The sequence below is a fragment of the Natator depressus genome, chromosome 17 (genome assembly GCF_965152275.1).
Source record: "Natator depressus isolate rNatDep1 chromosome 17, rNatDep2.hap1, whole genome shotgun sequence".
Lineage (NCBI taxonomy): Eukaryota > Metazoa > Chordata > Testudines > Cheloniidae > Natator > Natator depressus.
The window spans coordinates 12,943,283-12,962,084 of record NC_134250.1 but is presented as its reverse complement, the minus strand read 5'-3'; the positions used below and the strand labels follow the sequence as shown (position 1 = coordinate 12,962,084).

The following is an 18,802-nucleotide window of genomic DNA, read 5'->3' as shown; positions in this document are numbered from 1 at the left end:
CATTAATCACATCCTGCTCAGAAGAACTGTGACTCTGGGCAACAATGCGGCTTCAGCCCTGGCCCTTATGCGATTTGCCTGTGTGCAGCAATGGTCCCCTCCCCTGCCCCTCACGACACAGTGGTGCAGATATGTTAGCCTTACTGGGACAATGAGCACAGTGGCTCCACCAAGGAACCTGTGCAGTTGGATTGCCCTGTTTCTGCATGAGACCTTCGATGAGATCACTGAGGCCAATTACCGCAATATGTGAGAGTACATCAAAGCCCTATTCCACATCTAGGCATGCACGCAGCTCTAATCCTTCTTTCTGCAACCCTCCTCTCCCCAACAGCCTGCACCCAACAACTCCCTTCTCAAAATAAAAGCCGCTTACTGGGCACCTCCTCTGCTGTTTGTTCTTCCCCAAGCACCGTCTGCTGCGAATGGCTACCTTCCTCCTGGCTTGAAAACAGCTTCTGGCTGCATGCATCTATGGATGCTGGGCTGTTCTCTGGTTCTGGGCCCCCCTCCTCCTCAGCACCCTCGCTCCCGCTTTCCTCCTCCTGCCTTTGTTGCACTCTAGGCTGCCACGGCCTCTGAAGCATCCATGGTGCTCTTCGGAGTGGAGTTGGGGTCACCCCCAAGTATCTTGTCCAGCTCTTTGTAGAACCAGCAGGTTGTGGCGGCAGCTCTCAAGCGGTAGTTTGCCTCCCATGCTTTGTAGTAGGCGTTGGCTCCTTCATTTTAACCCTGCACTGCACTGTGTCCCGGTCATGGCCCCTTTTTGTCATGGCCCTTGATATCTGCCTGTAAGTGTTGTAATTCCCACAGCTGGTGTGCAGCTGGGACTGGACAAACCTCCTCCCCCCAAACGCTGATGTGGTCCAGTACCTCGCCATTGCTCTATACTGGGGATCGCATGGAGGCATGGTCACCTGGAAAGATGCTCTGAGAGCACTCAATGCCTTGCTGAGCAAACAGGAAGGGGACTTTCAAAATTCCCAGAGAATTTAAAGGGCAGGTCTGACGGTTGGTCACCTGAGGGCAGGGCAGTATACTACAAAGTGATAACCAGAGTGCCTAGAACAGGCATTGTGGGACACTTCCTTGAGGCCAGTCAGAGTGCATTAATAGACCAGGGCATCCACACTGGCACTGTGCTGCTCCAGCCGGGGCGCAGAAAGCTCTATGCTTCTCGTGGAGGTGGATTACCAGGGGTGCTCCAGCCACGGAGTCTGGGCGCTCTACGTGCCTTGCCAGTGTAGACACCTCAGGAGTTAGGGCACGCGGGGCTGATTTAATGCGCTCCAACTTACAAGTATAGACAAGGCCTAAGTAACTTAGCAAAGCTTACCTAGAATGAAGAAAATTGCTGTTAAGTCTTAGGTTGAATAGCCAGCAGTGTCTGCTATAAAACTGGCATCTGCATGTGAATCTGCTATAGATCTAAAAGCTGAAATATGTGAGATTGTAGTCTAGCTGCTGCTGCTGCTATTATTATTATTATTTATTATTGTATTAGGGCTGTTGATTAATTGCAGTTAACTCAACACGATTAACTCAAAAAAAGTAATTGCAATTAAAAAAAATAATCACTATTAATCACATTTTTAATTGCACTGTTAAACAATTAAAATACCGATTGAAATTTATTAAATATTTTTGGATGGTTTTTGTACATTTCCAAATATATTGATTTCAGTTACAACACAATACAAAGTGTACAGTGCTCACTTTATATTATTATTTCTGATTACAAATATTTGTACTGTAAAATTGATAAAAGAAAACGTATTTTTTCAATATGCCTGTAGTGCAATCTCTTTATTGTGAAAGCGCAACTTACAAATGTAGATTTTTTTTTTTTTTGGTTCCGTATCTGCACTCAAAAACAAAACAATGCAAAACTTTAGAGCCTACAAGTCCTCTCAGTCCTACTTCTTGTTCAGCCAATCAGATTGCTCAGAAAAACAAGTCTGTTTACATTTGCAGGAGATAATGCTGTCCACGTCTTCTTCACAATGTCACCAAAAAGTGAGAACAGGCGTTTGCGTGGCACTTTTGTAGCCGACATTGTAAGGTATTTACGTGCCAGATATGCTAAATATTTGTATGTCCCTTCATACTTCCGCCACCATTCCTGAGGACATGCTTCCATGCTGATGATGCTCATTAAAAAAACAATGCATTAATTAAATTTGTGACTGAATTCCTTGGGAGAGAATTGTATGTCTTCGGCTCTGTTTTACCCGCATTCTACCATATATTTCATGTTCTAGCAGTCTCGGATGATGGCCCAGCACGTGTTACTCATTTTAAGAACATTTTCGCTGCAGATTTGGCAAAACACAAAGAAGGTACCCATGTGAGATTTCTAAAGATAGCTACAGCACTTGACCCAAGGTTTAAGAATCTGAAGTGCCTTCCAAAATTTGAGAGGGACGGGTTGTGGAGCATGCTTTCAGAAGTCTTAAAAGAGCAACACTCCAATGTGAAAACACAGAACCCAAACCTCCAAAAAAAGAAAATCAACCTTCTGCTGGTGGCATCTGATTCAGATAATGAAGATGAACATGCATTGGTCCGCACTGCTTTGGATTGTTAACAAGCAGAACCCGTCATCAGCATGGACGACTGTCCTCTGGAATGGTGGTTGAAGCACGAAGGGACATATGAATCTTTAGTGCATCTGGCACGTAAATATCTTGTGGCACCGGCTACAACAGTGCCATGAGAACACCTGTTCTCACTTTCAGGTGATGTGAACAAGAAGCGGGCAGCATTATCTCATGCAAATGTAAACAAACTTGTTTGTCTGAGCGATTGTCTGAACAAGATATAGGACTGTATGGACTTGTAGGCTCTAAAGTTTTACGTTTTGTTTTTGAATGCAGTTATTTTTTTGTTCATAAACCTACATTTGTAAATTCAACTTTCAGAGATTGCATTACAGTACTTGTATTAGGTGAATTGAAAAACTATTTCTTTTGTTTTTTACAGTGCAAATGTGTAATCAAAAATATAAAGTGAACATTGTATACTTTGTATTCTGTGTTGTAATTGAAATCAATATATTTGAAAATGTAGAAAACATCCAAAAATATTTAAATAAATTGTATTCTATTGTTTAAGTGTGATTAATCGATTAATTTTTTAATCGTGTGATTAATCACGATTCATTTTTTTAATCACTTGATAGCCCTAATTATCATTTCTTATGTGAAGTGTAAAAGGTATATAGAATAAAATATCTTCGTTCTTAAGTATACTAATATTTAAAATCAATCATGAAAGTAAATGTCTGAAATGTATTTTTGAGCACTGTTGGCAAGGTTACAAACTGGAACTTTGAATCTATTCTTTGTTGGCTTTTAAAGAGCTTCAGTTAAGACTGGCAGAGTGACCCGAGTGACCTTATAGCTGTGAACTGGGCTTAATCCAAAGTCTCTAGCGGAGTTGTGCAAAAGCTGCAACCAAGGTTCTTATCCTTGCTGCATATTAACACGCTTTCTAGGTCCTTTAATCAAAAGCTGATGTAAAGATCAAAGGTGCACCCCATGAGTTCAGGCCAGCTTTATTGACCTTATTAGAACTTACGTTCCAAATTGAATCTGGGTGTGTAGTCATCTGGATGCTAGTCATTTGATTCCTGGCCATAAATTTTAAGGGTGGTGGGTTGGTTGTTTGTTTTTTTGTTCGGTTTTATTACACTTAACAAGCTCGGAATTACATTCATTTTCCGTTTGAGACACTGATAGCTGTTGCCAGCTCCTAAACCAGTATTAAACATGTAAGCTATTTAGTCACTTGTAAAGTACCTTGCGATGCATAATAGCAAAGATGCTACTTTTAGCTGCCTTTGCTAACTTATAATGGAGTAGCCAGTTCTTCAATGCACTCCTTTGGATCTTGCATAATGACAGGTTTCAGAGTAGCAGCCGTGTTAGTCTGTATCTGCAAAAAGAAAAGGAGTATTTGTGGCACCTTAGAGACTAACAAATTTAATTGAGCATAAGCTTTCGTGAGCTACAGGTCACTTCATCGGATGCATTCAGTGGAAAATACAGTGGGGAGATTTATATACAGAGAGAACATGAAACAATGGGTGTTACCATACAGACTGTAACAAGAGTGATCAGGTAAGGTGAGCTATTACCAGCAGGAGAGCCGGGGGATGGACTTTTGTAGTGATAATCAAGGTGGGCCATTTCCAGCAGTTGACAAGAACGTCTGAGGAACAGTGTGTGTATGTGGGGGGAATAAACATGGGGAAATAATTTTACTTTGTGTAATGACCCATCCACTCCCAGTCTTTATTCAAGCCTAAGTTAATTATATCCAGTTTGCAAATTAATTCCAATTCAGAAGTCTCTCGTTGAAGTCTGTTTTTGAAGGTTTTTTGTTGAAGAATTGCCACTTTTAGGTCTGTAATCGAGTGACCAGAGAGATTGAAGTGTTCTCCGACTGGTTTTTGAATGTTATAATTCTTGATGTCTGATTTGTGTCCATTTATTCAACTGCTGGAAATGGCCCACCTTGATTATCACCACAAAAGGTTCTCTCCCCCCCCCCCCCCCACCTGCTCTCCTGCTGGTAATAGCTCACCTTACCTGATCACTCTCGTTACAGTGTGTATGGTAACACCCATTGTTTCATGTTCTCTGTGTATATAAATCTCCCCACTGTATTTTCCACTGAATGCATCCGATGAAGTGACCTGTAGCTCACGAAAGCTTATGCTCAAATAAATTTTGTTAGTCTCTAAGGTGCCACAAGTCCTCCTTTCCTTTGGATCTGTTGTTCTTGAACATGAGTGAAATTCATAGCTGATCAGAGCTAATGATTAACAGTTTCTAAAGTTTTCATTGAGCATTTATCATGGATGGACAGAATGACACATCAGTGCCACGGTGTAACAAGAGGAAGACAAGGGTCAAATATAGGTAATTGCATATATTTATAGTAAAACATTAAGAATTGGTTGCTTCTGAGCCTTTTTAAATGCCACAAGTCAAAATTGTCAAACCCTTTAGATGTTGCCTATCTTCCACTCTTTTAAAAGGGACATGTGTGAATAGAATTGTGTGCAGTATTCACAGTTTTAGTGATTCTGGTAAAGCTAGATAAACTATTCTAAATTTGTGTGTCAGGTTCTTTACTGTGAGGTCTTACATAAATTTTTAAGAACACTTTCAAGTCATAAAGTTGTCTAAAACATTAAGGGTATTAGTTGCAAACAACTTAAGTAGAGCTGACAAGCTGTGATAACTTGAAGGAGGAAAAATCTGAAATGGTATTTTGAAGTTCTCTTTGAGGCATGCAGCAAAATCTTTCCTAAAGGAAACTTTTTTTTAAAACTGTCTTAAAATTCATGCAAATTGCCTCTCCTCTAGCTGAGTGAAACTTGCTTGTGGCATACGTACACATGCCAAGTATAGTTTTTGTGTAACACCAAATCATGCAGTACTTTCATTTTGCATTACTTTCGCAACTGAACACTTGTCCGGTCCAGCAGTTACAAATCAATACAGGGAAGGAATTGTTGATCTTGAGTGGTACATTTTCTTATGTTTTTTGAGTTTATTGCATCAGCCAGTTCTTTATTAACTACTGTTTAATTGAATTTCCTTTTTTCATTGTGAACTTTGCTATAACCTGAATAGGGAATTTACAGCAGCAGGTAAAATAGTAGCATTTTATAAGCTGAAAATCGTTGGCCCTGAAGAACTTTTGAGCAGTTAAGCCAACAAACTAGCACTGTTCAATAAAGTAAGACTGGAATTCTAGTTCAAAATGATTCCTTAATCCAAAGCAATAGAGCCAATAAGATGTGTGGCACTGATTGCATGGGAATTGGTAATTAGTAGAACAGTTACTGCCATTGAGGAGGGCACCCAGTTTCTGTAGTCTGTCATAGCCAAGTCTGTTGAATCTCTCAGACAAGTTGATAAGAAATTGCTTCTTTACAGTTGCAGCAAACTATCTCTTCCAAAAACCTTCACTGGCTACAGAATGGAAACTAGAATACTACAGAAATTGAATTTTCATGTAAACCATATTGTAATTTCCAAAGATATTGAAGAAAAAATTAAATTGCATAGGGAAGGAATCAGAATCATCATCTCCAAGATTGTTAAAATCTCCAGTTTGTAAAGACCTCTTTAGCAAAGCCATAATCTGCTTCTCCCATGTAAATAAGCTCCAAAAGATCTTAGAGCATACAATATTTCACAATGATTCAAATCTGTGGAGGATTGCACAGGTGGTGGATGTGGTCCAATCTGGGAAATGGTTCTGGGAAAAGCTTGGCATAAACCTAAACAAACAGCAACTCTGCGTTTGGAACAGTGGCCTTCTTGGGACAATGCAGAAGAACAGCTCCACAAATCCCAGAGCTGTTAGAAGTCCTATTATTGAAAGCTTTAATAATAATAGCTCTGAGATGGAAATCTGCCCACATGCCCATTCTTACTATGGGGGGAAAAACTGACCCTCCCAATATCAAATCCATGGATTACTATGCCATTTGGAGCGTATTTATTAAAAAACCTATTTTGCTTATATAAAAAAGAAGCTAGCCAGAAAATCATCTGCACTAGAATAACAAAATACAAAAATCAAAGAACATATGGTTAATTTGAAAATCACATATTAATCTGTTAACATAGGAATTGCCATACTCTAACAGACTTGTGATCCATAGAGACAGGTTACTAGACTAGGACACTGGCCAGACCAGATGCTTCAAAGGAAGGTGTAAGAATGCAGGCAGATGTGGGATCACCTGTGCCCCATGAAAGTCTCATTCAGCTCCCTAATCATATGGTTTAAATCCTAAAGCTTGCACTTTGTACCTACTCCTTTTGCAAGTAGCACTTCAGATTACTATCATTGAAAGATTAGACTTGAAGTCTTGATTTTCCAGACTGAAGTACAAATATACCAATGCTGCCATTATTTCACATTTAAAAAAACAATTGTGAATCTTCTAAATCACAAATACCTTTTATACAAATTGAGCTTTCTGTCCCTTCAGGTTGCAATAAAAGTTGTTCCAGCTCTGTTAGCCAGCATCCACTCTATAAAAGTACTATCCACTTGAATCTACAAAGAGCACTCAATGAGGTAAAGCGCTGTGTTTTAATGCAGGATCAAGTCTTTGTTACCAAGAGACTAGATAGCATGAAACAGTGTGACTGTCAGCTAGGACAGTTAATTTAGTTATTTATAGGGCTGTCAAGTGACTAAAAAAATTGATTCACAATTAATTGTGCAATTAAAAAAATTGTATTCTATTTAAATATTTTTGGATGTTTTCTACATTTTCAAATATATTTATTTCAATTACAACACAGAATACAAAGTGTACAGTGCACACTTTATATTTATTTTTGATTACAAGTATTTGCACTTGTACTTGCAAAAAAAAAAAAAAAGAAATAGTATTTTTCAATTCACCTAATACATGTACTGTAGTGCAATCTCTTGATAATGAAAGTTGAACTTACAAATATAGAATTATGTACAAAAAAACTTCATTCAAAAATAAAACATAATGTAAAATTTTAGAGCCTTTAAGTCCACTCAGTCCTACTTCTTGTTCAGCCAATCGCTCAGACAAACAAGTTTGTTTACATTTGCAGCCTGCTTCTTGTTTACAATGGCACCTGAAAGTGAGAACAGGCATTCTCATGGCACTGTTGTAGCCAGCATCGCGAGATACTTACATGCCAGATGCACTAAATATTCATATGCCCCTTCATGCTTCAACCACCATTCCAGGAGACATACATCCATGCTGATGACGGGTTCTGCTTGTTAACAATCCAAAGCAGTGCGGCCCAACGCATGTTCATTTTCATTATCTGAATCAGATGCCACCAGCAGAAGGTTGATTTTCTCTTTTGGAGGTTTGGGTTCTATGTTTCCGCATCGGAGTGTTGCTCTTTTATAGCTTCTGAAAGCATGCTCCACAGCCTGTCCCTCTCAAATTTTGGAAGGCACTTCAGATTCTTAAACCTTGGGTCAAGTGCTGTAGCTATCTTTAGAAATCTCACATGGGTACCTTCCTTGTGTTTTGTCAAATCTGCAGCGAAAGTGTTCTTAAAATGAACATGTGCTGAGTCATCATCCGAGACTGCTATAACATGAAATATATGGCAGAATGTGGGTAAAACAGAGCAGGGGACATACAATTCTCCCCCAAGGAGTTCAGTCACAAATTTAATTCATTGTTTTTTTTAATGAGCGCCATCAGCATGGAAGCTTGTCCTCTGGAATGGTGGCCGAAGCATGAAGGGGCACATGAATGTTTTTAGTGCATCTGGCACATAAATACCTTGCAATGCCAGCTACAAAAGTGCCATGCAAATGCCTGTTCTCACTTTCTGGTGACATTTGTAAATAAGAAGAGGGCAGCATTATCTCCTGAAGATGTAAACAAACTTGTTTGTCTTAGCGATTGGCTGACCAAGAAGTAGCACTGAGTGGATTACTAGGCTCTGAAGTTTTCCATTGTTTTGGTTTGGAGTGCAGTTATGTAACAAAAAAAAAAAAATCTATATTTGTAAGTTGCATTTTCATGACAAAGACTGCACTACAGTACTTGTATGAGGTAAATTGAAAAATACTTTTTTGTTTATCATTTTTACAATGCAAATATTTGTAATAAAAATAATATACACTCCTTTTCTTTTTGCGAATACAGACTAACATGGCTGCTACTCTGGAACTTTGATTTCAGTTACAACACAGAATACAATATATTTGAAAATGTAGAACAACATCCAAAATATTTAATACATTTAAATTGGTATTCTATTATTTAACAGTGTGATTAAAACTGTGTTTAATTGTAATTTTTTTAAAATTGTGATTAATTTTTTTTTTTAGTTAATTGCGTCAGTTAACGGCAATTAATCAACCAGCCCTAGTTATTTACCTTGCAATCATCACCATGGGCTATGAGTATCTTTGTGGTGAGCTGTATAGTTCTAATTATTTGAAGACCTTTGTTGGTATGGACACTGAGCTACATATTTAAAGGACGTTATGTTTTTGTAAGGCTGCTCATTTTCTTTGGGGGAGAGGGATGGAGAAGCATCTAATTAAGTTTTTTGAACTTCTGTAGGTTGGAGAGCACAAACTTGCTAATAGAAAGATTCTGAAGTCAGCCCTATAATGAGGGGCTCACTAAATTTAGCCATCTGTATGTAGCTGTAAAAAGATCAGGATGGTAGAGGTGTCTGCAACATGGAATAGTTCATTATATATTTTGTTGGCCTTGTTGCAACTTTAAAAGCTTGAAGTGTTAAGTGTCGGTGCAGCTGTTCTGCTGTAGTGTAGACATAGCAAAAGAGAAAAGCAAGTAAACTTTTCTGCACCAAATGGAAGATGCAAGAAGTTTAGGGTCCCATTTCGATTTTGAAAAAAGCATACTTTATGTATGCATTTTGTGCACTTTCTCTATGGAAAGGGCTATGTCATCTTGTGCAGTACTGCATAGCCATCCATTAGACTTTGGATGATGTTTGAGCTATATATGCAAGCCATCTCACTTATTAAAATAATGCAAGTTTTAATGCAGATGGAACACTACACAGTCAGCAGTAGAGGCTGCCTCCATCAGGACGTAGGAAATGGTTAGCAACCTGCCATAGACAAATTAATAAACGATATGCTCATATTGATCCCAAAAGCCACTGCCCCGATTGCATAGGACCTTCTCTTGCCAAGGTACATCAACTGAATTGCCAAAAACTGTGATTATGCTACTACTATTCACTGCACCAGAGAGCTAATGATCTACAAGAGACTTTCCAAAAAATTTTAGAATATGATCACACACTCAGTATACAAAATGCAAATGCAATAAAAACTCTGAAGTGGGATTTTCTTTGTACTTCCTAATTGAGATGACCGAATGATGCAGAGAAGTTACATGCTTGCCCAAACTTGAAGGAAACCAGGTTTGTACTATTACAGTAGAGAAAAAGGTTTGAGAAGCTACTTGTAGAAAAAAGTTGCACATGGTTGTAAATATAAGTATGTGTTATTAACATGTCTGCTTGGTGCTACTCTGGCATACTTCCTCTGTTTGATACCTACCAGATGCATGGAAACTTTGACTGTTCGTATCCGTACTTGTAATAAGTTCATGAGAGCTAGTCCATAACTTAGAGAATGACACAGCCAAGTTACTTCTTTTTTCTGGAAGTAGTCCATGCTTCTGGGACCATGAAGACCCTACTTGAGTTTAGTGTACTGCCTTTCCAACCCTTACCAGTCCTGCAAGATGAGGGCTAAGAAACCCAAATCTGGTTCTGAGACTGGTAGCCTTGTAATTTGCATGCTCTTTATCATGAATATTTACTTCAGTTTAAATTATGATCACCTGAGAAGAATTCAAACAAGCTGGAGATAGAAAAGTTTAGTGCTGAGGAGGGACATTACCATGAACTCTAGAGGTGACACCTGTGAGAAGTACTGGATCAGAAGCACTGGCGCTCCACCCAGGAATTTTATAAAGAAATTAAATGCTGGCAACTCACAAACAGATTAAATATCAGCAATAATAAATTGCCTGTTAGTAATGCACTTTGCCATTTGAGACAGAGACTGAAAGGAACCAAGTACAAGAGAATTTCACATGTTTTCACTCTTTACACAGATTTGTGGCGTGAAACTGCGTGCCACTGATTAGGCAAGTGTGGTAACGATGGGAATCTGCTGCAGGATTTCCAGTCTTTGAACTCTGTCACACTTAATTTTGTAGTGTAGACATATCCTAAGTCAACTTAAGTTGACGTACAGCCACAGCAGTAATTAAAGGGGTGTTCCATGTCCACACTAATGCTCCTTCTTTGCACCCTCACCAAGAGTGCTTCCACTGCCTTAACCCCCAGCCCAGGGCTGACAGTTGCAGGCCCCCTCATCCTGGGGCTGACAGCCAACAGGCAACGTAAGTAACTCAGTGTCTATCCTAAAAACATCGACCTAAGTGCTACCTCTTTCGTGGAGGTGGAGTTAAGTCAATGTAGTGGGTGATTTATATCTTTGGGAGCTACATTTTAGTGTAGACGCTTACACAGGTCTACGTAAGGCAGCTTATGTTGACCTAACTCTGTAGTGTAGACCTGGCCTTACACAAATTAGTAAAGTTAAACCTGTGCATAAGTGTTTGCAGGATTGGGGTCCAAGTAGGTAAGAGCATAATACCTAGGACTGAAAGTCCAGTTGCTATAGGAAGCTTTCCACCAGTGAATAGGGTCATAAACTTTAATTTTTGCCTAGTATAAGATTTAATTTAAAAAACCCAACTCTTCTGCTCACACTTGGCTTATTGAGGAAACCAGGCATTTTGTGATTTTTAACACTGGAAGAACAAATTGTTTAAGCAATATGGGTTTTCATATTTATACTTAAATTTCATTTCTCATGCATTCATTTTGAGGTTTAGGAGAACATGGATTCATGTAGCATTTCCAAGGAACACACTCATATAGGAACAAATTAGTGTGCTTTTACTACGGTTGACTGTCTAGTCATACTCTATCTGGAATTGGTGTGTAATTCTCTCTACAGTGTTTGGGGGAGATGGATGAGGCGGCTGGTGGGCATAGTAGTTAAACCAATGAGCCCACTTTTCCGAAGTGGCTGATTTGCTTTAACTATGTCTGATCTGAGGATGTTTTGAAAATGTTGCTCATAGAAGCGTACCTGATTTGAAAGTGTTTTGGAGATGAAAAGCACTAAATCATCCTCATCGGGGCTGTTAAAGTGTGGGAAAGTCAGACGTAGGGAAACTTTGGCTTGATAGTTGGAGAAAATGCAGGTGACATCTAACTTATAAATAGTAATAGAAATCTAATGTTCTGTAATTTAACATTGCTTCAGTATTCAAGTTACTTTGCTTATTTCCTCTTTCAGTTGTCACTTTTAAAAAATTATCCTTACTTTGCTCTGGCCACTAATATTTCTTGACGTGTTCGGTCTTAGAGAGAAGGAACCCTCTGTTCCTAGCACAAATACACAATTGTTGATTAGAAAATTCCTTCTTACTGTAGTTGCTATTTTGTACTATTACTTTTATAACTTTATCATTTATAAAATTGAAGCCTGCCCTGTTGAGACGCTACATCAGAATCACATTCTGTATAATATTGTGGAGAGAGATTCTGCTAATGGTTTCCTCAATAAATCCTGACTTACCATTATAGCTTATAAGGATTAGCAAGATTTTCAAACTGATAACTCCTACAGAAATAAATGACTCGTTATAATGTGTCTTGCATTTTTTTGTGTGCTTATACTGGTACTGAATATAATAAATCCCAATTTTAGCATGGATGCATGAGATAGTGTTGTATCCAGTACACCCTCATTATGACCAAGTATTTGGTTTTTTTTAAAGCAAAGTTTGAGCTACATATAGGGAATGCTCTAGTTGCACCAGAACATCGTCCTATGGTACTAAAGTGAAATTTGGGTTAGAAAGAAGCAGATCTCAAATCTGGGATTATTGGTGTTTGTTGTTTTACAGATGGGGTCGAGGATTTGGTCTGTTGGGTTCCATCTTTGGAAAGGACAGTGCAATAAATCAGCCAAACAGTGTCTTTGGACTTGTATTTTATATACTACAAATGTTACTTGGTAAGTATTTAACTTTGTTTATGATCTAATTGATATAAACATTGCTAAACCTGGATGAAACCATGATAAATTGCACTGGTGCAAGTCACAATTTACACCAGTCTAGCTGTCCAGCCACAGTGGTAGCTCTAAAACTCCTAATAACTTCAAGAGTTACTTTGCTTGCTTGCTTTTAGTATTCTTCTATATCATTAATATGAGCACTGGCACAAAGACTGCATGTGGCAAGCAGGCAAACAAGTGAGATAAGATATGTGACTAGTAACACGTGCAAACCCATCTCTGCCCGGCAATCTGATCTAAAACCAATGAAAATGTTCATAGATCTAACCTGATCAACCGGTAACTTTCCCATAATTCAGGAACATGAAAGATGATGATACCACCACCCACACTACTGATCAAAAAAGAACTGCAATACAGAACCTAGAAACTGCGCTCCAAATTGTGATTTGCAACCAGCATGGACTCATGGTATTTTAAGCAGAGCTATATGAATACAAACTCACTGAATAGAAATAGTTAAAATTTTAGTTCTTTCTCAGTTTTTTTGCTTAACTATGGAATGAGGGCATTAAAGTAGCAATAATAACTTTTGTCTTTTGTTGCAGGTATGACAGCAAGTGCAGTAGCAGCTCTAATCCTCATGACATCCTCCATAGTGTCAGTAGTAGGGTCACTGTACCTGGCATACATTCTGTACTTTGTGCTGAAGGAATTTTGCATTATATGCGTCATCACATATTTGCTGAACTTCATTCTCTTTATCATCAACTACAAACGACTAGTTTACTTGAATGAGGCCTGGAAACGGCAACTCCAGCCCAAACAGGAATAACACGTTTGAACTTTTGACCGATAGTCTGAAGACCTGACTTCCATTTAAGTTTATTTTGCAGTAATTTTTTATTTTTCATATCAGACACTTTTCCCAAGAATCATAACTGATATTTTTAATAACTGTAAATTGGAAGGGGCCCTAGATAATTTCTGTGCTAATCTTCAATTTAAATATGGCTACAAAAGAGAAAGCTCTAATACAATCAAAGACAAGCTTTAACTTTACTTTGAAGAAATTTCTTAGCCACACAAAATCTAGACTCCTTGTAACTTGTAAAGTGGGTAACGCTAGAAAATATCCTGTGTATAAATTCAACTTCAGATATGATGAGATGTGATCATGACATTTAAATATCCTAGAATAGAGGTACCATATTTAATGTTGCCATGTTTACAGTATGTGTATTACATTTTTAGCAGATGGACTTAAACATGTAGATCTGACTAAAACATGATATTGTAAATAACTAGAAATATTGGATCCATTCCTGCAGAACTCACTGTACAGTCAATTTTGTTAGTGTAGCAACTTTAAGAATGTTCAGCTTATAGTTGATTGATTGAAATAATGGAAGGAATGAGCCCATATAGTGTCTTGTGAGAAGCACTAGTAGTAATCAGTACAGAAATACAAGTGATGTTACCTTTGCTCCATCTTTTTTTCCCCTATTAATGAAAATGGAATTAAAGCTAAAACTTCAGGTATATCCAGTAATGAAACTGTAATTTAATATCCGTACAGAATGAAGACTCTTTAACATAGCCTGCAAAAAGCCACCATTGGGAAATTTAATACAGAAAGGCGTGGGAGGTGGTATGCTGAAACTGGAGAAATCTTATATAAGAGTATCTGAGTAGCACTTCTTGGAATGGCTTAATTTTCATGCAGATCTGTTTTTCATTTTAAACTGGTGTCAGACAGCCCAACGCAGTGTTACCAACAACAATCTGACATTACATTGAAGGCTGCAAAACAGAATTGTAATTTACAGTGGGTACCAGAGACTTACTGGGCTAGCTGAGTAATGCACTGACTGAACAGAAATTTCACTGATCTTTTTCAGGATCTTTGATTTGTGTTATATTTAGAAATGAACTTTAGAACTGACACGTATTGGCCTTTCAAGGGGTCTTATCTGTTTGAGTGGGATAAGTAGGTAAACATGCTCTTGAAAATGAAACACAGTAGTGCTATCATTGCTCTTTCTAATAACTATTTTTATAAAGTAAACAAAATTGTAAACAGTGTGTCTACGCTCAATATATCCTGAAGTAGAATGTTGAAAGTGCCTTCTGTCTTAAATTCGTAAACCAAATATTTTGTGTGTTGAACTTGGCAGGCAGAAGTGTCCTTGCTATTTAACAAATAAACTTACAGTATGTAGAAAAGTATTCTATGGTCCATTTTAGTCCTTAGAATGAGAAGTGGTAGCAATATTATTGGTTCCTTAAGCCAGTGTGTTAGACAGACATGTAGGGCTGATAACCTGATACTTCATTTACCCTCAAACAAGCTAAATACCGTATTCTCTGAAACTTGGTGAATCCAAAATACATTGATTCAACAGTTTCCAATCACTGGTGCCATGCCTTTTCTTCCCTCATGTCAGCTAGATTGAACTAGATCATTTAAAGAACACATCTTCAGATTTAGAAGCAAGTTTAGTTAATTCTACTAAATATGAGTCTACTTAAGGGACACTGTTCTTATGTGTTGTACTGTAAAATGAATTAAAAACACTAAAGGGTTGAAAATAAACTTAACTGTGTGAAAGTATGATGTATAATAGTGATAATAGATATTTAGGATGAATTCACAACAGTATTTAAATTACTGTTGAGGTAAATTTCTGATTCTTACCCTGGAAGTAGGTGGAGATTTGATTTATGGATGGAGTTCTATGGTATGAGTAACATCTGTTACATGTTACACTAAATAACTTGTCTCTTTTTTTGTCTAACAACGCTAGACAATGTAGTCATTAAATACATTTTGTATTGACTAGAGTAGAGCTAAAGCTTGTCTTGATGTTTAGTTCTCTCAAATGCCTTGAACTTTGACATGAGCAACTTTAAACTGTGTACCTCAAAGCTTTACCCTCTCCTGGTTCAAGGTTTGGGGAAATACCACTGTTGAATCTGTTGTATGGATTTATTTTGATACATTCATGTGATCTGCTACACTAAGGCATCTCTTCAATGAAAGAAAAAGTGAACATGGGCTGCTTGAAATGATTAGTCACAATGCTAATATCTGAGAATAAGCAGCAGTGGAGACAAGTATAATAAGTATTATTTGGTCTAATTAATGACTTAATGCATAAAACCCCAAAAACCATCCGCTGAAAATATAGGTATTGACTGTCTTCACTGTGTCCTTGTGCTTAACTGTGCGGGCACAGTCTGTAACTTTAAAGTTTGTTCAGCAGAATCATCTGGGGCCAGATTTGCAAAAGGCACCCGGCCTGCAGCCCCCATTTGCGTGTATATCAGGCTTGGCCTCCATAAGAGTTTGCCACGATGCTGCGTGCAAACCCTTGCAAATCTGACCCTTAATTTTAAATCCTTTTTCTTGTGTGCTTTTCTAGCGTTTACTTTATAATTCATCCTAACGTGGAAATAACACTTGCTAGAAATGACCCCTTCCTCTTCTCGTGTTTCTCTTTTGTGTCAGAGAAAATGCAATTTGTGTGAATAAAGGACAAAACAATTAGATTCTTGGTAGACACTGCCCATACTTGACCTCTCTTCTTTATTGCTGCCAATGAGAGACAGCATTTTTCTTCCAGTAAAACAGCTCAGGTCATAATTAGTAATGTGCCAGGTATCAGACTAGTACTTAATCCATCTCTCCGCCCCTACCCCCCAACCAGAGTAAATGTCATGCCAAATGTACTAAAATATGCTAATTTGAGCTTTTTCAAATTAAAGGTAACTTCTGGTAAACTTTCATGGAAAGACTGGGGTACAAGAATAAGGCAAAATGCTACCTAGTATCCAGACTTAAAAAATAAACAAACAAAAAATCTCCATCCCAACTGTGGCTTCAGCACTCATACCATTTTGTGCTTTCTTCAAAACACAAAAGCTGTTCAAAATTTGGACTTCTACCCTTTCAGGTTTTGGAGGGTGATAAGAGGAGAGGGAAAAGAATCGAATCCCAAGACTTGCTTAGAAAGCAAACATTCCTGAAAAGGCTTCTTACTGTAAGGTATTGGCTACAAGAAGGCCGATGAAACATTTCCCACCATTTTAAGTATCAGAGGTGAGAACAAAACTCTCCATTTAGAGGAGAGAAATTTCTGTATGCTGTAGTACTCGTCTTCTACTGTACTAAGTCTCTAATAGGTCTTGATTGGTCAAAACGGATGGTTAGGTGCTTCAGGAGGCAAGTGTGGCTCCTAATTTGTTTGAACTAAACTTAAATAAACAATCTGATAAAACTTGACTTTGGTTCAGCCAACATTGTTTAAACATGATCTAGACAAAACTAGTCCAAAAAAAGTGAAGTATTCTGTTACCGTAAAACTGTATTAAGCATGGCCTAAATATTAGGTGTGTGTTCTGTATAGTATGTTCCATCTAATATTTATTACTAGTGCTTTAAACTCCAGAGTAAACATCCATTTAAAGTGGAGTCATTGGGCAGATGTTCCTTTTATCAAGTATGGGTTGAGATACTCTATATCAGAGGTTTAGAATACAATTTTGCTAACAGGTAAAGAAAACTAATGTAAATATATAAATGTTTATTTGTTGCACAACTTTTTTTGGTAAAAAAATAAATGTAGAAATGACCTGTGGGCGTCTTGCTGCAATCATTCTTACACTGCAGTAGTGCCGCTCAGACAAAGAGCTTGAATGAACCTGACGAGAGGCCTTTTTGGACTCTGTCAGAGCCTTAGAAACTGGTTTTAAAGCCAGCACTGTAATCTTGTTTGTAGAAATGTTCTCAGTTGTGATTTCTTTTTTCAAAAAGAAGATGTATGTTAGCAGTAGAAGGTTGAAGCACTGAGTCCCCAGAGATACTAGTGCAGAAAATTCCTGTAGCTTCATGTATTGCTGAATGTTGTGTGCACATGGGTACGTAAAGGTTGAGCACCATTGACTTAAGGATTTACTGTTTACAGTTCTTCAAGCAACATGCAAACATATTTCTAAGTGTGTTATTTTACTCACTGCCTACTGTTGTTAGGTGTGAAGATCTGCTTTAACTCCACTCTGACAATGTCTCAGTATTCTAAACCTGCAGTATGTGTTCCTGTTTTTTGTTTAAATTTGCAATGAGCTGTGGAGAACTTAAGCAGGAAATGACTCTCCTTGACATGCGTGCTTACCACACAAATGGATGTTGAACCCTTAACCATCTGTCTTGTTGGAGTGAACAAAAGTGTAGCTTTTTCTACTGAAATTGCAAGTCCTGTGCATATTGTCGGGATCTGAGTCCTAGTTTGTAATGCATTAACCATGTCAAATTTGTCTCTGTATCTTGATGTGACAGCTGTTGGTATGTCATTCTGTCAGTGTTGAAATGGGGAAAGAAACTTTAAAAAAAAATAATTAAAGTTTAGAAATTACCAAGTTTTTAAATGACTTTCAAACGCTGGTAATGGGATTAATATGGTATTCAGTAAAGTACTGGATAACATTTGAGTGACTGCTTTTTAACATGGATAAACTTTTTTATATTCTGAGTTTTAGTTAATTAGGAAATCTGTAAAATTTAAGTAAGTATGCAATGTAAACATGACATACTCATAGTCTGGGTTTTCTTTTGGAAACTAAAAGAAAATTGTTCTGAGTTCTGTAGTGAGTGTTTCTTTCCTTTTTTATTGCTGCATGTGTTGGTTAGAATTGCCCTTGGCTTCTAATGTGTTGCTTCAAGAGTGGAAGAACACTCTGCTACCATCCAAACCCAATAAATAGTGGCCACTATTTTCTTTTCTTTGTATATGGGCAGAAATTTAAGTCCCTTACGTCAGGCCATAAGGAGACATTTGCATAAAGGAGAACCATAAGTGATGGTATTCTTAATCATTCTGGTCAGGGGATGGTGTGCAGAAATGGGGACACCCATGCAGGTTAATGCATATCAATTACTATCCAAAATCTAGTAAGCAACCACTGTTCCAGAACATGGATCTGGCAAGGTGATGCTGCTGTAGGACTAGACTTACAATCTTTGTGTAAAAAGAAAAGGAGTACTTGTGGCACCTTAGAGACTAACCAATTTATTTGAGCATAAGCTTTCGTGAGCTACAGCTCACTTCATCGGATGCATACTGTGTGCATCCACAGTATGCATCCGATGAAGTGAGTTGTAGCTCAC

General features: G+C 37.9%; 1 protein-coding gene across 1 annotated transcript in view; it reads left to right on the top strand.

Moving 5' to 3' along the window:
- VKORC1L1 (vitamin K epoxide reductase complex subunit 1 like 1) overlaps positions 1–18,640 on the top strand; it is a 28,847-nt gene extending 10,207 nt beyond the window's left edge. The window contains exons 2-3 of the mRNA XM_074974763.1: positions 12,524–12,633; positions 13,245–18,640. Coding sequence (XP_074830864.1) covers positions 12,524–12,633; positions 13,245–13,471 — 337 coding nt within the window. The 3' untranslated portion in view covers positions 13,472–18,640. The remainder of the gene's footprint in view (positions 1–12,523; positions 12,634–13,244) is intronic.
- The last annotated feature ends 162 nt before the right edge of the window (positions 18,641–18,802 follow it).